Source organism: Apodemus sylvaticus, chromosome 13 (genome assembly GCF_947179515.1).
Source record: "Apodemus sylvaticus chromosome 13, mApoSyl1.1, whole genome shotgun sequence".
In the NCBI taxonomy this organism is placed as follows: domain Eukaryota; kingdom Metazoa; phylum Chordata; class Mammalia; order Rodentia; family Muridae; genus Apodemus; species Apodemus sylvaticus.
This window is the reverse complement of record NC_067484.1, coordinates 51,355,529-51,373,339: the sequence shown is the minus strand read 5'-3', so window position 1 is coordinate 51,373,339 and position 17,811 is coordinate 51,355,529. Positions and strand designations below refer to the sequence as shown.

Genomic DNA, 17,811 nt, shown 5'->3' with positions numbered 1-17,811 from the left:
CTTCACAGATCAGTTAAAAATAGATATATTGAGACTATATTAATAAAAGAACACCGTCCACAGCATGTCCACAGGCCAGTCTGATCTAAGTAGTTCTGTTGAGGGTCCCTCTTCAGAGGACTCTAGGCCATGTCGAGTTGACAGTGAAAGCTAAGTAGAACAGACACTCCGTCTCACTGAGTGACGTTGCTCACTTACTGACTGAGCAGACCAGAGCATACTTTTTATTGTTTTACAGTGCACTATTATCTCTTTCTTTCTCGGGTTTACACTCAAACAGCATGTTGTGCTCTGTCAGCACCGGCATTTACTGAGCCCCTTAATTGCATTATTTTCTCTTCTGCCTGATTTAGTCTCCTGGATAGACTGCCATATCCAGTGTCTCCAGGGCTTCAGGCAAACGCAGGGCTTGGTGCATGCCAAGCAAGCACTCTATGAATGGAGCAATGTTCTCAGCGCCTGATCTTAAATTGTCCGTCCATCCGAGCACTACGAACAGCAGTCTGTATCATCTCTGTGTATAGTACAGCCAGTCTGTAAGCACATTATGTGATGTTGGCCCAATAAAAATCATCTAATATTTCTTACACAGGACATACTCCTTTATTGGTAGGTAGGTGGTGGTAGATTCTAAGTCTCTGAAGACTAAGCTGTCTCATTTATTTTGGCTTTTGTGTGATGGACTTTGAGATTTATTAAACGTGAAACATAAGAATGTCCTTGTAATAAAGGAAGTGGGGCCCTATTTACATGCAGATATGTCACTTCCTGATTATGTCTATCATTATTAAACTGAGGGTTAATTTTGTATTTTTTTGAAGTGAAAGAAGTTAGAATATGATTCCTTCAGTAAACTAAAGCAATTTATCTCCTACTAGCCTTTGACTTTCTTTCTTTTTTTCTTTTCTTTTTTTTTTTTTTTTTTTTTTTTTTTTTTTTTTTTTTTTTTGATTTTTTCGAGACAGGGTTTCTCTGTATAGCCCTGGCTGTCCTGGAACTCACTCTGTAGACCAGGCTGGCCTCGAACTCAGAAATCCGCCTGCCTCTGCCTCCCAGAGTGCTGGGATTACAGGCGTGCGCCACCACCACCCGGCGCCTTTGACTTTCTTAAGGGCAGAAGTTAATACGTCTTTGGTTGTATATTCTTCTATGTAAGTAGCTATGTACTATGTATGCACCGTTTATATTGAAACTGGATCTAAACTTCCTCTTTATTGGATAGCTTATTTATTTACACTTCAAATGTTATCCTCTTTCCCGGTTTCCCCTCTGCAAAGCCCCTCTCCCATCCCCCCTACTCTGCTTCTATGAGGGTGCTCCCCCACCCACCCACTCCCGCCTCAGCGCCCTAGCATTCCTCTATACTGGGGCATCAAGCCTTCATAGGACCAAGGGCCTCCCCTCTCACTGATGCCAGATAAGGCCCCTTCAGCTCCTTCAGTCCTTCCCCTAACTCCCCCATTGGGGTCCCTGTGCTCAGTCTGATGGTTGGCTGTGAGCATCCGCATCTGTATTGGTCAGGATCTGGCAGAGCCTCTCAGGAGACAGCTCTATCAGGCTCCTGCCCACAAGCACTTCTCTGCATCAGCAATAGTGTCTGGGCTGGGTGTCTGCATGTGGGATGGATCCCCAGGTGTGGCAGTTTCAGGATGGCCTTTCTTTCAGTCTGCTCAACTCTTTGTCCCTGTATTTCCTTTAGACAAGTGCAATTCTGGTTTAAATTTTGGAGATGGGTGGGTGGTTCTATCCCTCAACCGGGGAGCCGTGCCTAACCTCAGGATATGGTCTCCACAGATTCTCCCTCCCTTTTGTGGGGTGTTTGAGCTAATGTCATCTGCGTGGGGTCTTGGCAGGCTCTTGCTTTCCTGGCATCTGGGACTTTCTGATTGCTACCCCCAGTTCCCCATCCCCCTCTGTTCAATTTCCTGACCCTCTATACATCTCCATCTCCTCTGATACTGATTCTGCCCCTCTTTCCCCCCCCTCCTCTCTTCCTCCCAAGTCCCTCCCATCTTCAGCTTCCCTTGATTCTATTGTTCCCCCTTCTAAGAGGACTGAAGCATCCACTCTCTGGCTTCCTTCCTCTTGAGCTTCATGTGGATTCATGTGGATCTCTCTCTCTCTCTCTCTCTCTCTCTTTTTTTTTAGGTTTTCTATCTCTAGGGTTGTCTCTATTTGTGATTTCTTTATTGTTTCTACTTCCATTTTTAGATCTTAGATGGTTTTGTAATTCTTTAAGGGATTTTGTGTTTCCTCTTCTAGGGCTTCTACCTGTTTACCCGTGTTCTCCTATATTTCTTTAAGGGACTTAATTATGTCCTTCTTAAAGTCCTCTATCAGAAGTGATTTTAACTCATAGTCTTGCTTTTCTAGTGTGTTGGGGTATCCAGGGCTTGCTGTGGTGGGAGAACTGGGTTCTGATGATGCCAACCAAGTAGCCTTGGTTTCTGTTGCTTATGTTATTGCCCTTGTCTCTCGCCATCTGGTTATCTGTGGTGTTGCTGTCTCTGACTGTGGCTTGTCCCTCCTGTAAGCCTATGTGTCAGCATTTCTGGGAGACCAGTTCTCTCCTGGAGGAATTTGGGTATGGAGAGCTATGGCCCAGGGTCAGCTCTGGGGTGCAGACGGAAACCAGAAGGATCCTGTCCCAGGCTGCTCCTCAGTTCCTGTGTCCTGAGGGCTCCGGTTGGTGCCATCTTGGGCCAGGTATTTGAGCAGAAGTGGTGGTCTTACCTGTGTTCTCAGGTGTGTCAGCACTCCTGGGAGACCAGCTCTCTCCCAGTGGGACTTGGGTATGGGGAGCTGTGGCACAGGGTCAGCTCCAGTCTCAGATGGAAACCGAAATACAGATCTAAACTTTTTTATCATTTTAAAAAAGTGAGACACAAGAGGGTGCTATTTACTATATCACTTCTACATTTGGCTTTTTAAAAACCATTCTCCTTGAGAAATTATAATAGGATAGTACTTTTATTATTTGTGGTCCAGGTGAGAATGCCCAAGATCCTATAAATAACTAAAAAAAGTCTTTTTTGTACTTTTGCAAATAGTTGTATGCTAAGTATGTAACTTGTGGGCTCTTGATTTCTATTTATATTAACTTTTCTAATTATATTAAGTAATTTTTGCTTAATGGAAAAAATTTTAAATAGCTTTCTGAAGAGGGTTTGAATTTTTCAACCATACTTAGTTAATGAAACTAATTCTTAAGATTCAAATATTAAGACCATATAGTTATGATGAGCTTTTGTTGTTGTTCATCTATTGTCCAAGATTTTCAGAGCTGACGCTTCTATCAAATATAAGATCTCACCACCTATCCTCAGCAAGTCAATTATAGGTGCAGAGTAGAAAAGGCTTGCTTTTGCAAGAAGGACATTGGCAGGGACAGAGATGCCCTGAAGGACAAAGGCTGTGTGCATCTAAGCAATTCTAGTCAAAGTGTGCCCCTGCCACTGTTGCCCATTCTTGTCTGGCCCTCAGGCTCATTCTGAAAGATAGTTTCATAAGCTGATAGAATTAGGTGTGAAATCTCTTTCTGGGAGGCTTCCCACTCTGGCTGGTGCCTTTTCTTTCTCTGAACATGAGATCACTAGGGGAAATTCTAATTTTGGGGCATTCATTGTTTCAATAATCTGATAGATTGAGAGATACAAAGTTTCTCTTTAGAATATCCTCTCTTCTGCCAGGCCAGTTAGCATGTGGTTAAGTTAAAAAGAAAATCACACAGTCTTGGCAACTGGAGCAGGTAGTTATCTTGTCTTATTTTTATATCAGTAATTACAAGCAGAATTAGATTATTCTATTATTCTTTTAAATTTAAAGTCATCCTGTGTTTGTACATCTATCCCAGGTACACAATATTGGCTGTCATTTGTTAGCTGGGGTTTGATAACTGTGCCCTGAATATTCTAGTTAAGCAGTTTAACTAAAACTTTCCGGTAATCCAGAAAGTGAGTAGTCCTGCTATCATTTTACAGTTCTGAGATTAGAAAGAAGTTAAATGATACTGACGGCCATAAAGCTGGATGGATAGCAGCAGAGTAAAAATTTGAAGTTAAATCTTAATGATTTCAAAACTTAGTCTTTACTACATCACACTACACCACACTGCATCACACTGCAGGCTGTTGATGCATGCCTCCAGGGGTGTAGTCCTCCAGGGGCGTAGTCCTCCAGGGGTATAGTCCTCCGGGGCGTAGTCCTCCAGGGGCGTAGTCCTCCAGGGGCGTAGTCCTCCAGGGGCGTAGTCCTCCAGGGGTGTAGTCCTCCAGGGGCGTAGTCCTCCAGGGGTGTAGTCCTCCAGGGGTGTAGTCCTCCAGGGGTATAATCCTCCGGGGCGTAGTCCTCCAGGGGTATAGTCCTCCAGGGGTATAGTCCTCCAGGGGCGTAGTCCTCCAGGGGTGTAGTCCTCCAGGGGTGTAGTCCTCCAGGGGTGTAGTCCTCCAGGGGTGTAGTCCTCCAGGGGTGTAGTCCTCCAGGGGTATAGTCCTCCGGGGCGTAGTCCTCCAGGGGCGTAGTCCTCCAGGGGTGTAGTCCTCCAGGGGTATAGTCCTCCGGGGCGTAGTCCTCCAGGGGTGTAGTCCTCCAGGGGTGTAGTCCTCCAGGGGCGTAGTCCTCCAGGGGCACACATAGTGGTCTCAGGGACTTAGTCTTCTTTACCCAGTGTTATTTGCACATTAAGTAGGTCCTTCCACTCTTCTGTAAGAACAAGCAAGTGAAGGGAAGCTGTCCGTATGTCATCCTCACCAAAATAGTTACACTTTTGGTACTAAAAACAGGATGACTACAGTTTGTAAGTTAAAACCACAGAACTAAGGTAGGCACAAACATACCAGACTATTGAAAATGTGCTTCTGAGTCATAAGTGTACTAATGATTTAGGATTAGGGGAGACTCATGAAAAACAGTTCCAGATAGATGTGATTTAAAAATATTTTGTTTTCTTCTCGGAAATAGTTTTTCTGACTTCATTGTAGGTAATGTTTTCTTAAATTGAAACCTGCCAACAACAACAAACTGTAAAAGAAAAAAATTAGAAAAATCAGACTTGATGGTAAGCACTATCAGGAGGGTGAATAGCAAGTCATCATACACAGCACAAATAAAACATACTCTGTGAGTAGAGGGAATTGTGTTTAAACTGGATTTTAAAGAAGGAGCAGATGTTCTGTGAGTAGAAAAGGAGGGGGTAGTCCTGCTGGTAGAAATAGCACAGAGGTTGCTCTGTAAGATGTGTTGTTACCCTGAGGGTATGTGTGCATAGCATGTGGCTGGCCTTGGTTATAAGTTAAAGACCCCAAGGAAGACAAGCAGTGTGTCCCTAGTCATGTATTTAACACAGGCTGATAATCTGCTCAGATTGATAAGGCAAGGCCCAGTTACTGTATGTGTTCCAAGCCACTTCCTATCAGACAGAATACTGTAGAAAATCAGAGCTTCGTTCTTAGGAGCTGATGAAAGGCAAGTCCTGAAACAGGTCATTTTAGGTATTTGTGTTCAGGGTTTGAACCTGTGTCTACTGAGGTAACTTCATAAGGTATACAATTATCCAAATCAGTTCAGTCTGACAATGAGGTCTTGTTCTTTCTCTTCTATCTAGTGGTCATTTACAGTAATTTCCTAGTTAAAAATAACTGGCCATATTAGACGTGAAAGAAACTTTGACTCTGTCTGTTAAAACTATCTAATAAGCTTTTCCTGAGGAGGCCTTATGTGAATATTTAAGAAAGTTTTTAAAATTATAAGTAATGGTGCTGATCATACTTAATTTAGTAATTGTCAGAAATTTGCTTGATATGCCAAAATATAATTTACCTGAAAGTAACGTTTGTTTTTTATTACAGTTTTGAATGTTCGAAAGGAGGTTCTGGTATTAGAAGTTTTTATATAATAAGGATTGACTGCTTTATAGATAATAAGTTTGAATGCATGTACCTACTTTTCAAAAATATCTTTTTCCTTTCCTTTTCCATAGGTATTTGTGGAAACATTAGACAAATGTTTTGAAAATGTCTGTGAACTGGATTTAATATTCCATGTAGACAAGGTACTGTTTTGTTTTCTATATTGTCAACTATTTTAATTTTTTTTAAAGAAAAACATTAATTTGTATTTGTCAGAGTAAAATGACATTTAGTGAGCAATAATTTTTATTCTAATTAGTTATTCTTCTCATGAACCAGGACACTGTGCTTGCAGGAAAGTCGTAAGACCGTGTATGCCCTAGAAGAGTTCATATCTAGAAAAGGAAATGGTATGGCATAGTATTGGCAGAAACATAGTTGCCTCTGCCTAGGGATCTGTGAATGGAGGAAATCATATTTAAACTAGGTTATAAAAATGAATAAAAGTTCTATGAACAGAAAGGGAGACTAGAAAAGCAGACCACTAGTGGCAGAAATAAAATACAGGCTGCTCTGTAAAGAGGGTTTGGTTTAGATCAAGAGATTTTGAAAATCAGCTGTTACTGCCTTGGATTTTGGGCTTTATTTTGAAGCAGCTTACTATTTTAAACAACTTTCTCTTGCCAGTGTTGTTTTGTTTGTATTTGGGGGAAGACTTTTTTCCCCTGTATCATAGAAATTAGGTCTGTAGACATTAAGATTTAAAGCAAGTGAATTGAGCTTATTGAACTAGTCAAAAGGAAATTTCCACCAAGGGAAATTTAAAAAAAGATTTGGTCAGAGTTAAAAGCTGAGAAGGAAATTTCAAGGTTTAACTAGGTAGTGTGTGTGTGTGTGGGGGGGGGTCTGCATGTATGTTTGTGTACTCCATGCATGTGTGGTGCCTGCAGAAGCCAGAAGAGGGTATCTGATTGGATCTCCCAGAACTGGAGTTGCAGACAGTTGTGAGATGACATGTGGGGTGCTGGGGGTTGACCCTGGGTCCTCCGAAGGAGCAGCCAGTGCTCTTAATCTCCGAGCCATGTCTCTAGCCCCCGCTGTTATTTTTAAGAAAGAGTTGATTTACATCCTGGACAGAATGAAGTGAGATAAACAGTTAATGTTTATTTTGTGAATTGTTTATTTCTGTGGGTTTTCCACTTAATATTTTTGGACCAAATTGACTGCAGGTGAATGAAACCTCTAGGAAGTGATAATACAGATGAGAGAGAATTCTGTAGTTAATATTTATCACTTATTTCAGTCACCTTTATAGATTATTCTAGTTAATCCTTTCAGTAATCTTGTGTATAATATTATCTGTTTTCAACTCAATAAACTTAAGACCTATGTAGGTCATGTAATTTCCTGAGTTCATAGTACTGATGAAAGTGGAGTTTGAGCCTTTATTACAAATTATTTCACTAGTTTTTAAAACAAAAATAACTGAACAAAGAAACTCTGTAGTGGCTTGCCTGTTTATATTTTTTTCTTTTAGGTTCATAATATTCTTGCAGAAATGGTTATGGGGGGAATGGTATTGGAGACCAACATGAATGAGATTGTCACACAAATTGATGCACAAAATAAACTGGAGAAATCTGAGGTAAGACGGGAAAATGCTCTAGTTAGTGAGGTTCTGCGCATGACCATGAGCTATTTTTATGTATGATGTTGTAACTCTCACTGCTTGTCCTTCAGCATCAATCTCTAGGTACAGCCGGAGTGCCCGTTCAGTTTCAGAAAATGAGTGTACACATTGTCGTATGTCAGAATGCCCAAAGACTACTAATCCCCAAATAGCTTTATGCGTTTCTTTAACCACAGTGGTAGCTGCCTTCAGTTATGGTCTTAAACTGTTTCTAGAGGGGGAACGGAGAGGAAATAGAAGTGTTCTGAGGAAGTCTGTGTTTTGCAATAGGTGTTTTGTCAAACTGCATATTGAGACAAAGATACTCAGTACCTTAATCTTCTTTAGATCCTTCCCAAAGATCAATAACAAGTTTGTTAAGTTCCATAGTTTCTACATGAACACAGACATTTTATTGTATTCTATAATGGAAACATGTTTGTGGCTAATTCTGCTGTGAGATTCAGCTCAGAATAGGTTGAGTAAGGATATTTGCACTTCACTTTAGAACTTGAGTCACTTCTCAAGAGCTAAGCTTCAGAAGAGCGGCAGTGCTGCGTCTGCACTCCTGAAGCTCACAGGATCTTGGTGGCACGAGTTTAGAAAGACAACAGCCTTGATACCTTATTCAGTAGTTTATTTATTCATAGACACTCTTTTACTTACTATTTGAAACAGAGTCTTTCTTACTCATCCACAAAGATCCACCTGTCTCTGTCTTCTGGGTAGTGTGATTTCAAAACATGTATTACCATACCCAGCCCTCAAGGGTACTCTTACATTTTATAGCTCAGATTGGAAATAAAACAACAACAAACACATCCACATGATTATTATTGGAAGTTCAGACACTTGGTCAGTTTCAAGTCAATATTACTATAAAAGGAGAAGGATTACTACATTAAATTAATTTACAACAGGTGAGCTCTGAAAATATCTTGTTCATATTTAAAATTCAGCTTGATATACTTTTATAATCATTTTAATTGAAGAAAATGTGGGCTATGAGCCAGAAAAAAATTGAAGCTCCTTATAAAAACACTTTCCTGTGAATTAAAATAAAGGAGTCTTCATTTCTCTTTATCTTACTTTGCCATCTCTGTTGGCTTCCAAAGGAGATGCTTGTGATGGGGATGAAGAGCTTAAAGACCGGACTCAAAAGTAACTGTGTCACTTGTTCTACCACCTGATTTTACATTACTGACATTTCAAAGCAGAAAATATGCCATGTATCATTAGAGAAAGTTTTGCGTTTGATCAAGGAAAAGAACAGTGTTATTCAGTGTATTTATTTGTAACATTCAATACAGTAAAAGAAAAGCTATTAATAACTTGAATTTATCATTTAAAGTTTTAAAATGTTGACTTGAAATGTATGCAAATTTTTCAGCATTGCTTCACGAAACTACATAAGTACAGTAACATAATACCTCAGTGGTTGCTCTAAAATACACGGTTAATTGGTGAACTCTTTAATCTGTAAACACACACTAATCACATGACTGGTTTTTCACATTTTAGGGACTCATTTCTTATTAGTGGTGATCCCTCCTTTCCTCCTCTTTTTTCCTTCCCTTCCCTTCCCTTCTCTTCTCTTCTCTTCTCTTCTCTTCTCTTCTCTTCTCTTCTCTCTCTCCTCTCCTCTCCTCTCCTCTCCTCTCCTCTCCTCTCCTCTCCTCTCCTCTCCTCTCCTCTCCTCTCCTCTCCCCTCCCCTCCCCTCCCCTCCCCTCCCCTCCCCCTCCCCTCCCCTCCCCTCCCCCTCCCCCCTCCCCTCCCCTCCCCTCCCCCTTCCCCTCCCCTCCCCCCCTTCCCCTCCCCTCCCCTCCCCTCCCTCCCCTCTTCTCCCCTCCCCTCCCCTCTCCTTTTCTTTCCTTTCTTCTGTTTCCTTTTGCTCTACATAGTGTTTTTTTTTATAGAATTTATAAAAGTCATGAGTAAGAAGTAAATTTTGGATCTTTGGTTTTTGATTTTCCAGTAGATTATATTAATAAGACAGTTTTTCTTACCTAAGGAGAATGGCAAGATGCAGAATTTACATTTTTGTTGGGAATGCTATAGTTTTGTAAAATTACTATTCTTTCACAAAAATATTCTTTCACAGGTATAGTCTTATTTATAGTTTAGAATATTGATGAATGCTTCTAATGGTCATCCACTGGCCATGTTTTAATATATATAATCAGCTGTTATCTTCTGTCAAATTAGTATTTTTCTCTGTGCATGTACTTTGCGAGAAGGTATGGTTTAATCAGATAAGGATTAAACCACCAAATTATGTTACATCCTATTTCTCGAAATAGTGTTAAAATAATATTGACTTTGTTGTCATTAACTTAACTATATTTTTAATGTTTGGAAGACCACACACTAAAATTATAGTGTTCATATTTTCATATTCAAGTCGTTAAGAATTCAAGTCTTTAATTTTTTTAGTTAACTTTCGGTATGTAGACCTAACCAGCCAAGTGGCTCCATAGACTAATCCAAAATTATTTGAGAGTAAATTTCTTAGTAAATTCCAGTTAAATTATCATAAAGAAAAATAACAAGGAAGACATAACTAAAATTTTGATTGGTAAAAAGAACTGATCATGTTTTTAAAATTTTTATGAACTATTTTAAGATTATCTTCTAGCTTTTGAAAAATCGCCCTGAATATAATTAACTTATGGCTTTTAAAGTATGAGTTTATCTAGGTTGCCTATTTTAATAATTAAATATGGTGACTATTTTAATAATTAAATATGGTAACTTTGAGGCAGTGAGTTTCCAGTGATGGAAGACCGTGACCAGTTTAATTCCTAGTGTCTAGACAGGCAGAAGGACAGGGCTGCCCCACCCTGAAGGAGGAGAGAAAGGCAACGCATGCACAGCGTATTTTCTCTATTGTGATTTGATAGGAAAAAAAATGGTTTATTGTCTCTTTGGGATTTGGGGAAAGGAGGGAGGTTGGTGGGGGTTTCGGGAATTTGAGAGTCTCCCAGTAATCTGCCAGGGAATAAAAGGAATTTGGGGGGTGGTAGAGGGATGGGGTGGGATACTTGTTGGAATTTTGTATTTCATGTTATTCTTAAGGGGGATAAATGGATCTAAATTTAGTTACTACTTTTTAAGTCAGTCCTCCTTTTTCCTGAACATCCTGATCTTTCTAGCGCCTCTCATTCTTCTCTCTTACAGACCTTTATCTTTCAGTCTCCCAGACAGGACAGGTAGACAAGGTATTGCTGACTTTGAGAAAACATACTTAACAAAGGGAAAGCAAAATGATGTCGAAGGCAATTACTTTTTAGGCCAGACTCAAAAATTCTTTGTGTTAATGAACCCATATAGTCCCTGTAGCCTATTTTCCATTCTAGTTTCTCCTTGTAGTTTCTCATCTTTTATTGGACGTAGTGTATTTTAATAGTATATCATTGGCGTCATGTTTGTTCTGTTTTGTCTGCCTGCATTGTAAAAGGAAAATTTTAATTCTTTGTTTTATTTTATTTTTTTTATAAAAACATGGTCATTTAATTGAAAATTACATTTGTAGAAATGACAATTTACTTTATATATAAAAAGTTAATTTTAAGCATCCCTTTAGCAGAATCAATCTCATTTTAACTCTGGCAATATATGTATAGAGATATACCTGTTTTTTTTTTTTTTTAATTCTATATTAAGGTTCTAACATAAAATTACTTCCTGTGTTTTGGAAGCTGTGAATTTGAAAACCAAAAGCTGAACATTTGAGTTTTCCATATAAAGTGGGAAGCAGTGAAGGTTTAGAATAATGAATATTAAATAATTAAAACTCTTTCCTTGTAAAATGGTTTTCAGTTCCAAAATCTTAACAGAATTGTTTTTACAGTTTTGACCTACAGGTGCATAGTAACAGTGGCTAACAAAAAGACTAAACTTAAGATGGATGGGATCTAAAACTAAAGTTATATATACCAAAATTGCACACATCCAAATACATTGTGTTTATAAAGCCTATTGGAAAGTATTGGACAATTTTTAAATAAGCTCCTAGGGTTACTAAACTAATTTTTCTTGTTTATGCACACGTCCATCCATGCACACGCCCACAACCACCCCACTCCCCCACTTACCTTAAACCAAGCACAAAACACACACCTTTGATTGTTTCATAAGTTAGCGTGAATTACTGTTTAAAAAAGCTTTTGGTAGTGATGATGAGGAACATTTTGTTTGTTTGTTTGTTTTTAATAAAATCATTTTTGGAAAAACTAAGATGGTTATAAACTTCCGAATGAAAATTTCCAAATTGAAATAATGTACTGACTGGAGACAAAATAATCTACTCTATAGGAGATAACATGCTCTATAAGCTAGCAGTTGTTACCTGTCCTGACTGACTAGAAAAAGTCTCCTTGGAAGTCTGGCTCTGTTGTTCAGCCATGCTGGGACTAGTCATGGGCTTGAGATGTGGTGATGCAGTCATAGACTAGTCATAGTTTATAGCTTACTCTGAGATGACAGGCTATTATGTAGTTCAGATGCAACTTTTGGTCCCTATATCTAATGACCTCTTCCCTTCATTGATTGAGATCACCAGCAATTTCTATGTTCTAGTAATTACTTGTAGTAAAGTATCTTATAGCAAAAGAGACAATAACCACTTAGGTATTTTAACTTTTATCCCTAAATCTTTTTTAGTTTAAAGAGTTTAAAGAAATTAAATATCTATTTCAAAAGAGTAGAGGATAGAAATGTGGGAAAATTAGCACATGTGTTGATACTTTCCCCTTGATAGGAACATTTATTTAGTATTTTTACAAAATTACTATGAGGACCCCCGAGGTCATGTGCTATGCTCAGAACTACCTATTATCAATTCATGGATGTTATTAGCCTGCCATATTTATTTAACCCAGACAGATTCTCGGTCACACATTAACACTGTGGGGCCAGGTATGGTAGCACACCCTTTATTCCCAGTACTTGTGAAGCAGAAGCAAGTTCAAAACCAGTCTGCTTGTCATAGAGCACTACCACCCAGCCAGCGCTACTTAGAGAAACAGAGGGCGGGGAGGGAGAGAGAAATTAAAATTGAACATGATACATAAATTAATATTTTTAGGGTTTAAAAGCTTTTGAAGGGGCTGGAGAGATGGCTCAGCAGTTAAGAGCACTGACTGCTCTTCCAAAGGTCCTGAGTTCAATTCCCAGCAGCCTCATGGTGGCTCACAACCATCCTTACTTAATGAGATCTGATGCCTTCTTCTGGGGTGTCTGAAGACAGCTACAGTGTATTTACATATAATAAATAAATAAATCTTTAAAAAAAGAAAAGCTTTTGAAATTTTGCTAAAATTGTTTATAAAGTACTATAGGTCTGGCTCACTAGATTGTCATCAGGCTGTCTAATGTGTTTGTAGTTGTGATTTAAGCACTTCCTGCAAAGCAAGAAACAAGCCAGTTTTGTCTTGCTTAGTTTTTGTTTTGTTTTGGGTTTTTTTTTGAGACAAAGTTTGGCACTATAGCTCAGGCTGGTTTTTAATTGAGTTCTGGGATTATAGCCACTGTGTGCCACTGTGTCCTGAAAGACAAGACTATATAAATATCCAAATTAAAGGGTAATCTGCCTCACATTAAAAAAATTAAAAGATTTGGGATTTCTTGTTTTACTAAAAAAATTAATGTTAATTAAATTTAATTAATAATGTCATTATTTTGTTAATGATTTTGAGTCTGAAACCATTTAATACCATGTTTATTAATATTGGTCCTTTTGATTTGGCAGTTAGGTCAAAATTACAAATGTTCATATAGCAGTTTGTAGAAGAAGGGGTAAAGAAAGACTTCAGTTTGTATAGATTACTCCAGCTACCATCTGATAGTGCTGTATTTCAAGCATGAAGAAAATACTTCAAGGTGGTAGGATGGTATTTTATACATTATGAAATAAGTACATAAACTATTTATTTCAGTTTCCCTTCAAGAAAATTGATTACTGCATGAAGGAAAGGGAAGTTTTCAGGTTCTTTCAAATATATTTTAGCAATGCTGCTTTTTCAGTTTTGCTTGCACATATTTTGTTTATTTTTGGGTCTGGCAATTTAAAAACAAAATCAAAATCAAATCATATCCATCCATTACTATCTTCGTGACTCAGGTGCTTGAAATTCCCAAGCGTCCGTCTGTATAAGTCTCTATCTGTTTGGCCTCCTTTTGGTATACCTGCAGACTTCATTTTGTTTTCTTTCTCTTACTTCTGTTAATTTATTTAATCTCATGGGAGAGAAAACACGGCCATTCTTCTCTCTCTGGTACTTCATTCTTCCATCCGGTTCATCCCCTTAGCTGCTTTGGATTCGGAGCTTTGTTTTCGTTAGTGGAGTGGCCGCTACTGAGCTGCCACGCTGGTGCGCTAGTGTAATGGACGGAAGCAAGTTATTTCTCCAGTAGACCTTCATTCCTCGGACTTTTGCTTTGTGTCCACTATGCAATCTTAAATCTTTACCAGCAATGCTGTACTGTCAAGAATAGCATATTTTTTACATTTTAAAATTATATATACTACTAAAAAGTGAGGTAAACTTAATTTCTGTAAATGTTGCTGTTGGAAAAGTTAATAAAAGTTACCTATTTGCTCTCAGTAAACCTTCAAAAAAAAAAAAAGCTTAGCTAAGATGAAAATTACTTTCACCTGTGTCAGAAAACTAATTTCCTAATGGAAAATTACCTTTTCCATATTTTATGTTTTAGTAAAACCGTTTCAGACTTATAGTCAAGGATGTCTGAAAATGAAATTTATTTTCTGTTTTGGTGTTATATGAGTAACACAGTCTTTTTGTTTAAATCATAATTTATCTCGAAACATCTATAATTCATGTAAGCTTTATGAAGTGGATTAGTAGGCCTATTTTTTATTTATATTCTGCAGAATCTGATCTCTATTAGCTTAATCAAAATTAAAATATATATATTTTATTGTTTACTACCATTTATTTTCCTAATATATCTACTACACAAAAGCATTGAACATGCTTGAGAAATAATTTGATTCTGCTAATTCATCTGCGTGTTCTAATAGTTCCCATCCTCTGCATGTCTATGGCTTGCTGCATATGTTTAGAAAGAGGTCTAGATGGTTGCACTTAGAAACTTCTGGTTTTGCATAGCTCTATGTAGCATATAAATGCCATTGACATCAGGTTCTATGGTGACTTTGTATATTTAAGTAGTAGCTAAGAGTTGAAACTATCTTTGGTCACAGAAACAGTTTAATGAAATGTAACAGGATGTTTTCTTTTTCTTTGCCTGAGCTTAGCTATACACATGCTGTTATAGAAAACAAGGCTTTATTCACCATAGTGAAAAATAGGGCTCCTGTATATAAAGGGAAACTATAAAATGAGCAAAATAGGACACATTCTTTCACAATAATAAAATCTTTTAATAATTTATACCTTTAAAAATATTTACATTCAAATATTTTTCCATAGTCAGTTTTTCATGTGCAACCCCTTTATAGAAATTCCACACTAAAATAGTTGGAAATTGATCTGGGAATTTGAAAATTTACCAAGTCCTTTACCTGGAAAAATTACGATAGCTCCAGATGCCTACAAATTTGAAATAATTTCTGGTCCCTTGCAGACAACACATTCTTGGGATAAGAAAACTTACAGGGTGGTAACCATATTTGAACTGGATTATTTGATCCGGAGTCATTCTAAATTGTGATAGCTAGTACTTTTACTTGAAATTATCAAATTAAAGATCCTTTTGAATATGGTATCTATTCAGCTATATTATTCTGAAGATGTGATTTTTAACAGTTGTATTTTTAACATCCTAGTGAGTGGGTGGGAAGGAGGTGGCATCTGCCATAAACTTCATTGTATCAGGTAGATACCAATGAAGAAGCCAATCACAGTTTCAATCTTGCATCAGAAACAGCCTTCATTAAGTCACAGACCCTGAGCTGCCCCACCCTGTCTGGACTTGGCTGTGGAGCGTCCATCATTGCCACCATGTCATTGCCTGAGTGGACCATATCTAGTATTACTACAATTTTACTAATTTTTCTGTTTCCAATCCTAAATTGATAATCCATGGCTTTTATTTTATTGCTTAACAATGTTTGTATCCTTTATTCAGCAAATAGTTTACACTGGCCTATTTTGTATCAGTCAAGATTTTTCTCAGGTAACAACAGCTTTATTGTTATTATTATTTTAATTAAGAGAGGTAGGATTACAGAAGATAAAAACTGAAATTAGAAAAGGGACTTTAAAACTATTGCTTCTCATTTTATGGATATTTTCTTTTCATTTTTATAATTGGTCAAAGGGGAGGGGTTCTTTTTTATTGTTTGTTTTGTGTAAAACAATGCCATTGAACCAAGATGTATTTGTTGGCTTTTGCTTTTTATATATCTGAATTTTTTTAAAAAAAAACAATGAAATCTTATTGGTGTATGTTAAATCTTGACAATGAAGCCTATTAATAAAATTCAAAAGTTATATATATTCATTTTAAGCTTAGTTTTTGTAAAATTATTTGACAAATTATAAATGTTCCTACTAGAGGAAGCCAAGTGTTATGTACTAATGGTGATAACTATAAATTTAAAATTCATTTCTTTACATATACTATTCTTTCTCCAAGTTTGTGTGGTTGAAACTTGACTTGTGTTATTGACTTTACTTCAGATGACAAAGCATGTTTAATCATTAGATTTCTACTAATGACTTGCTCAGGAGAGTCTCCATGTAGTTTCAGCTTTGGCAAAATTGTTCTTTTTAGACTAAGACTTCCCTAAAGGTGCGAGGTTTTTTTTAATTTACTGTATTAGACCTTTCTTAGAAAAATTTGGAAGAACCTCCATAGTATTAAAACCAATTTCATTGTTTTGAAATGTAACGGTAACCCTGAATGAAGAAACTAAATAATTACTATCACTTTTATTTTACAAACATATACTAATGATAATTTCCATTTTAAAATAAAAAATAAATCTTGTCATGACTGATTAGGACATTTTAATAAGGAAACTAATAATAACCATTCTTCAAAACTCATCACTGTTAAAACTGTAGCTAAAAATTTAGGTTTTATGTGGACATTGTGTGTGGTATCTGGATAGCACACATAACTTGTACTTAAGTCTTTCTTTACATTGTTATTGCATGTATTCACTGTATTTTCTAATGTGTCAACTGTTTTCTCTTTATAGATTAGTATTTCAAAGTAACCATCTCATACTTATTCAAACTACCATCTGTTCTCTAAGCTTGTTATGTGAAAACCTTTATCATTGTCTTCCATTGCTAAGTTTGTTTGTAATGAGCTACACCTGAGTTGTACATTTTCTTTTTCTTTTATTTGCTTCCGTATACAGGCTGGCTTAGCGGGAGCTCCAGCCCGTGCTGTATCAGCTGTAAAGAATATGAACCTTCCTGAGATCCCAAGAAATATTAACATTGGTGACATCAGTATAAAAGTGCCAAACCTGCCCTCTTTTAAATAAATATTAACAAGGCCACTCCCAGGTAAAACCCAGAGGGAAAGCCATCTAAGTTTACCATGCAATTGTTTACCAAAAATAGAGGAGGAGAGTCTTAACTGTGCTCTTGGGTTTAAGTCGAGGTACTGTGCAGACCCTGCCTAGAGTCAATATGGAAGTTCAGTGCTGCTTTTCATGCTCAGTGATTTTGAAGAAATTGACTAGTTCCCCTGTGATTTTTTTTGTTTGTTTTCTAAATTGTATTCCTGTGCCCACATAAAGGCATGCCCCTATATATTGGCTATTACAGTCTCTGGAAAATCGAGATGTTTCTTTAATTATGTAAAACCCAAGATGTTGATGTTTTGTATGGATCGCAAGTACAGCATTCTCTAATTCTTTCTGCTGTTTGTCACAGTTGTTATTTAAAGAACCAAGTATGTATTGCATGAAAACATGACCTTTTCTTTAGTTTAAATAAACTCCAAGGTAACTGGACTTCTTAAAGTACCTTTCTGTTTTGCTTGGTATCTACTTTAGCAATAATTTTTTTTACAACCTTCTGATTCAACAAAGTAAATAAAAGTATATTTTACCACTGTTAAACAACTGTCAGTGTTGACTTTTTCAATTCATACTCATGTTTTTACTCCTCAGAGGCTCACCGAATCTTTCAGAAACTGCTATGTCAAAGATGGAGTGGTATATCAGCATGTTTGTGTGATGAGACTTACAGTGGGAGATGGTGTATCTTTCATAAGTGTTAATGAAATGATTTGTTTTTCTGTAAATATCCTTGCCTTAAACTCTTGGCCTCACATTCTTGCCCAGATGA

At 37.3% G+C, this 17,811-nt stretch overlaps 1 protein-coding gene across 2 annotated transcripts in view; it reads left to right on the top strand.

Moving 5' to 3' along the window:
• Positions 1-17,486, top strand: part of Ap3s1 (adaptor related protein complex 3 subunit sigma 1) — a 48,191-nt gene extending 30,705 nt beyond the window's left edge. For both annotated transcript variants that reach the window (XM_052155200.1, XM_052155199.1), the window contains 3 exons: positions 5,978-6,049; positions 7,384-7,491; positions 16,872-17,486. In XM_052155200.1, coding sequence (XP_052011160.1) covers positions 5,978-6,049; positions 7,384-7,491; positions 16,872-17,000 — 309 coding nt within the window. In that variant the 3' untranslated portion in view covers positions 17,001-17,486. The remainder of the gene's footprint in view (positions 1-5,977; positions 6,050-7,383; positions 7,492-16,871) is intronic.
• The last annotated feature ends 325 nt before the right edge of the window (positions 17,487-17,811 follow it).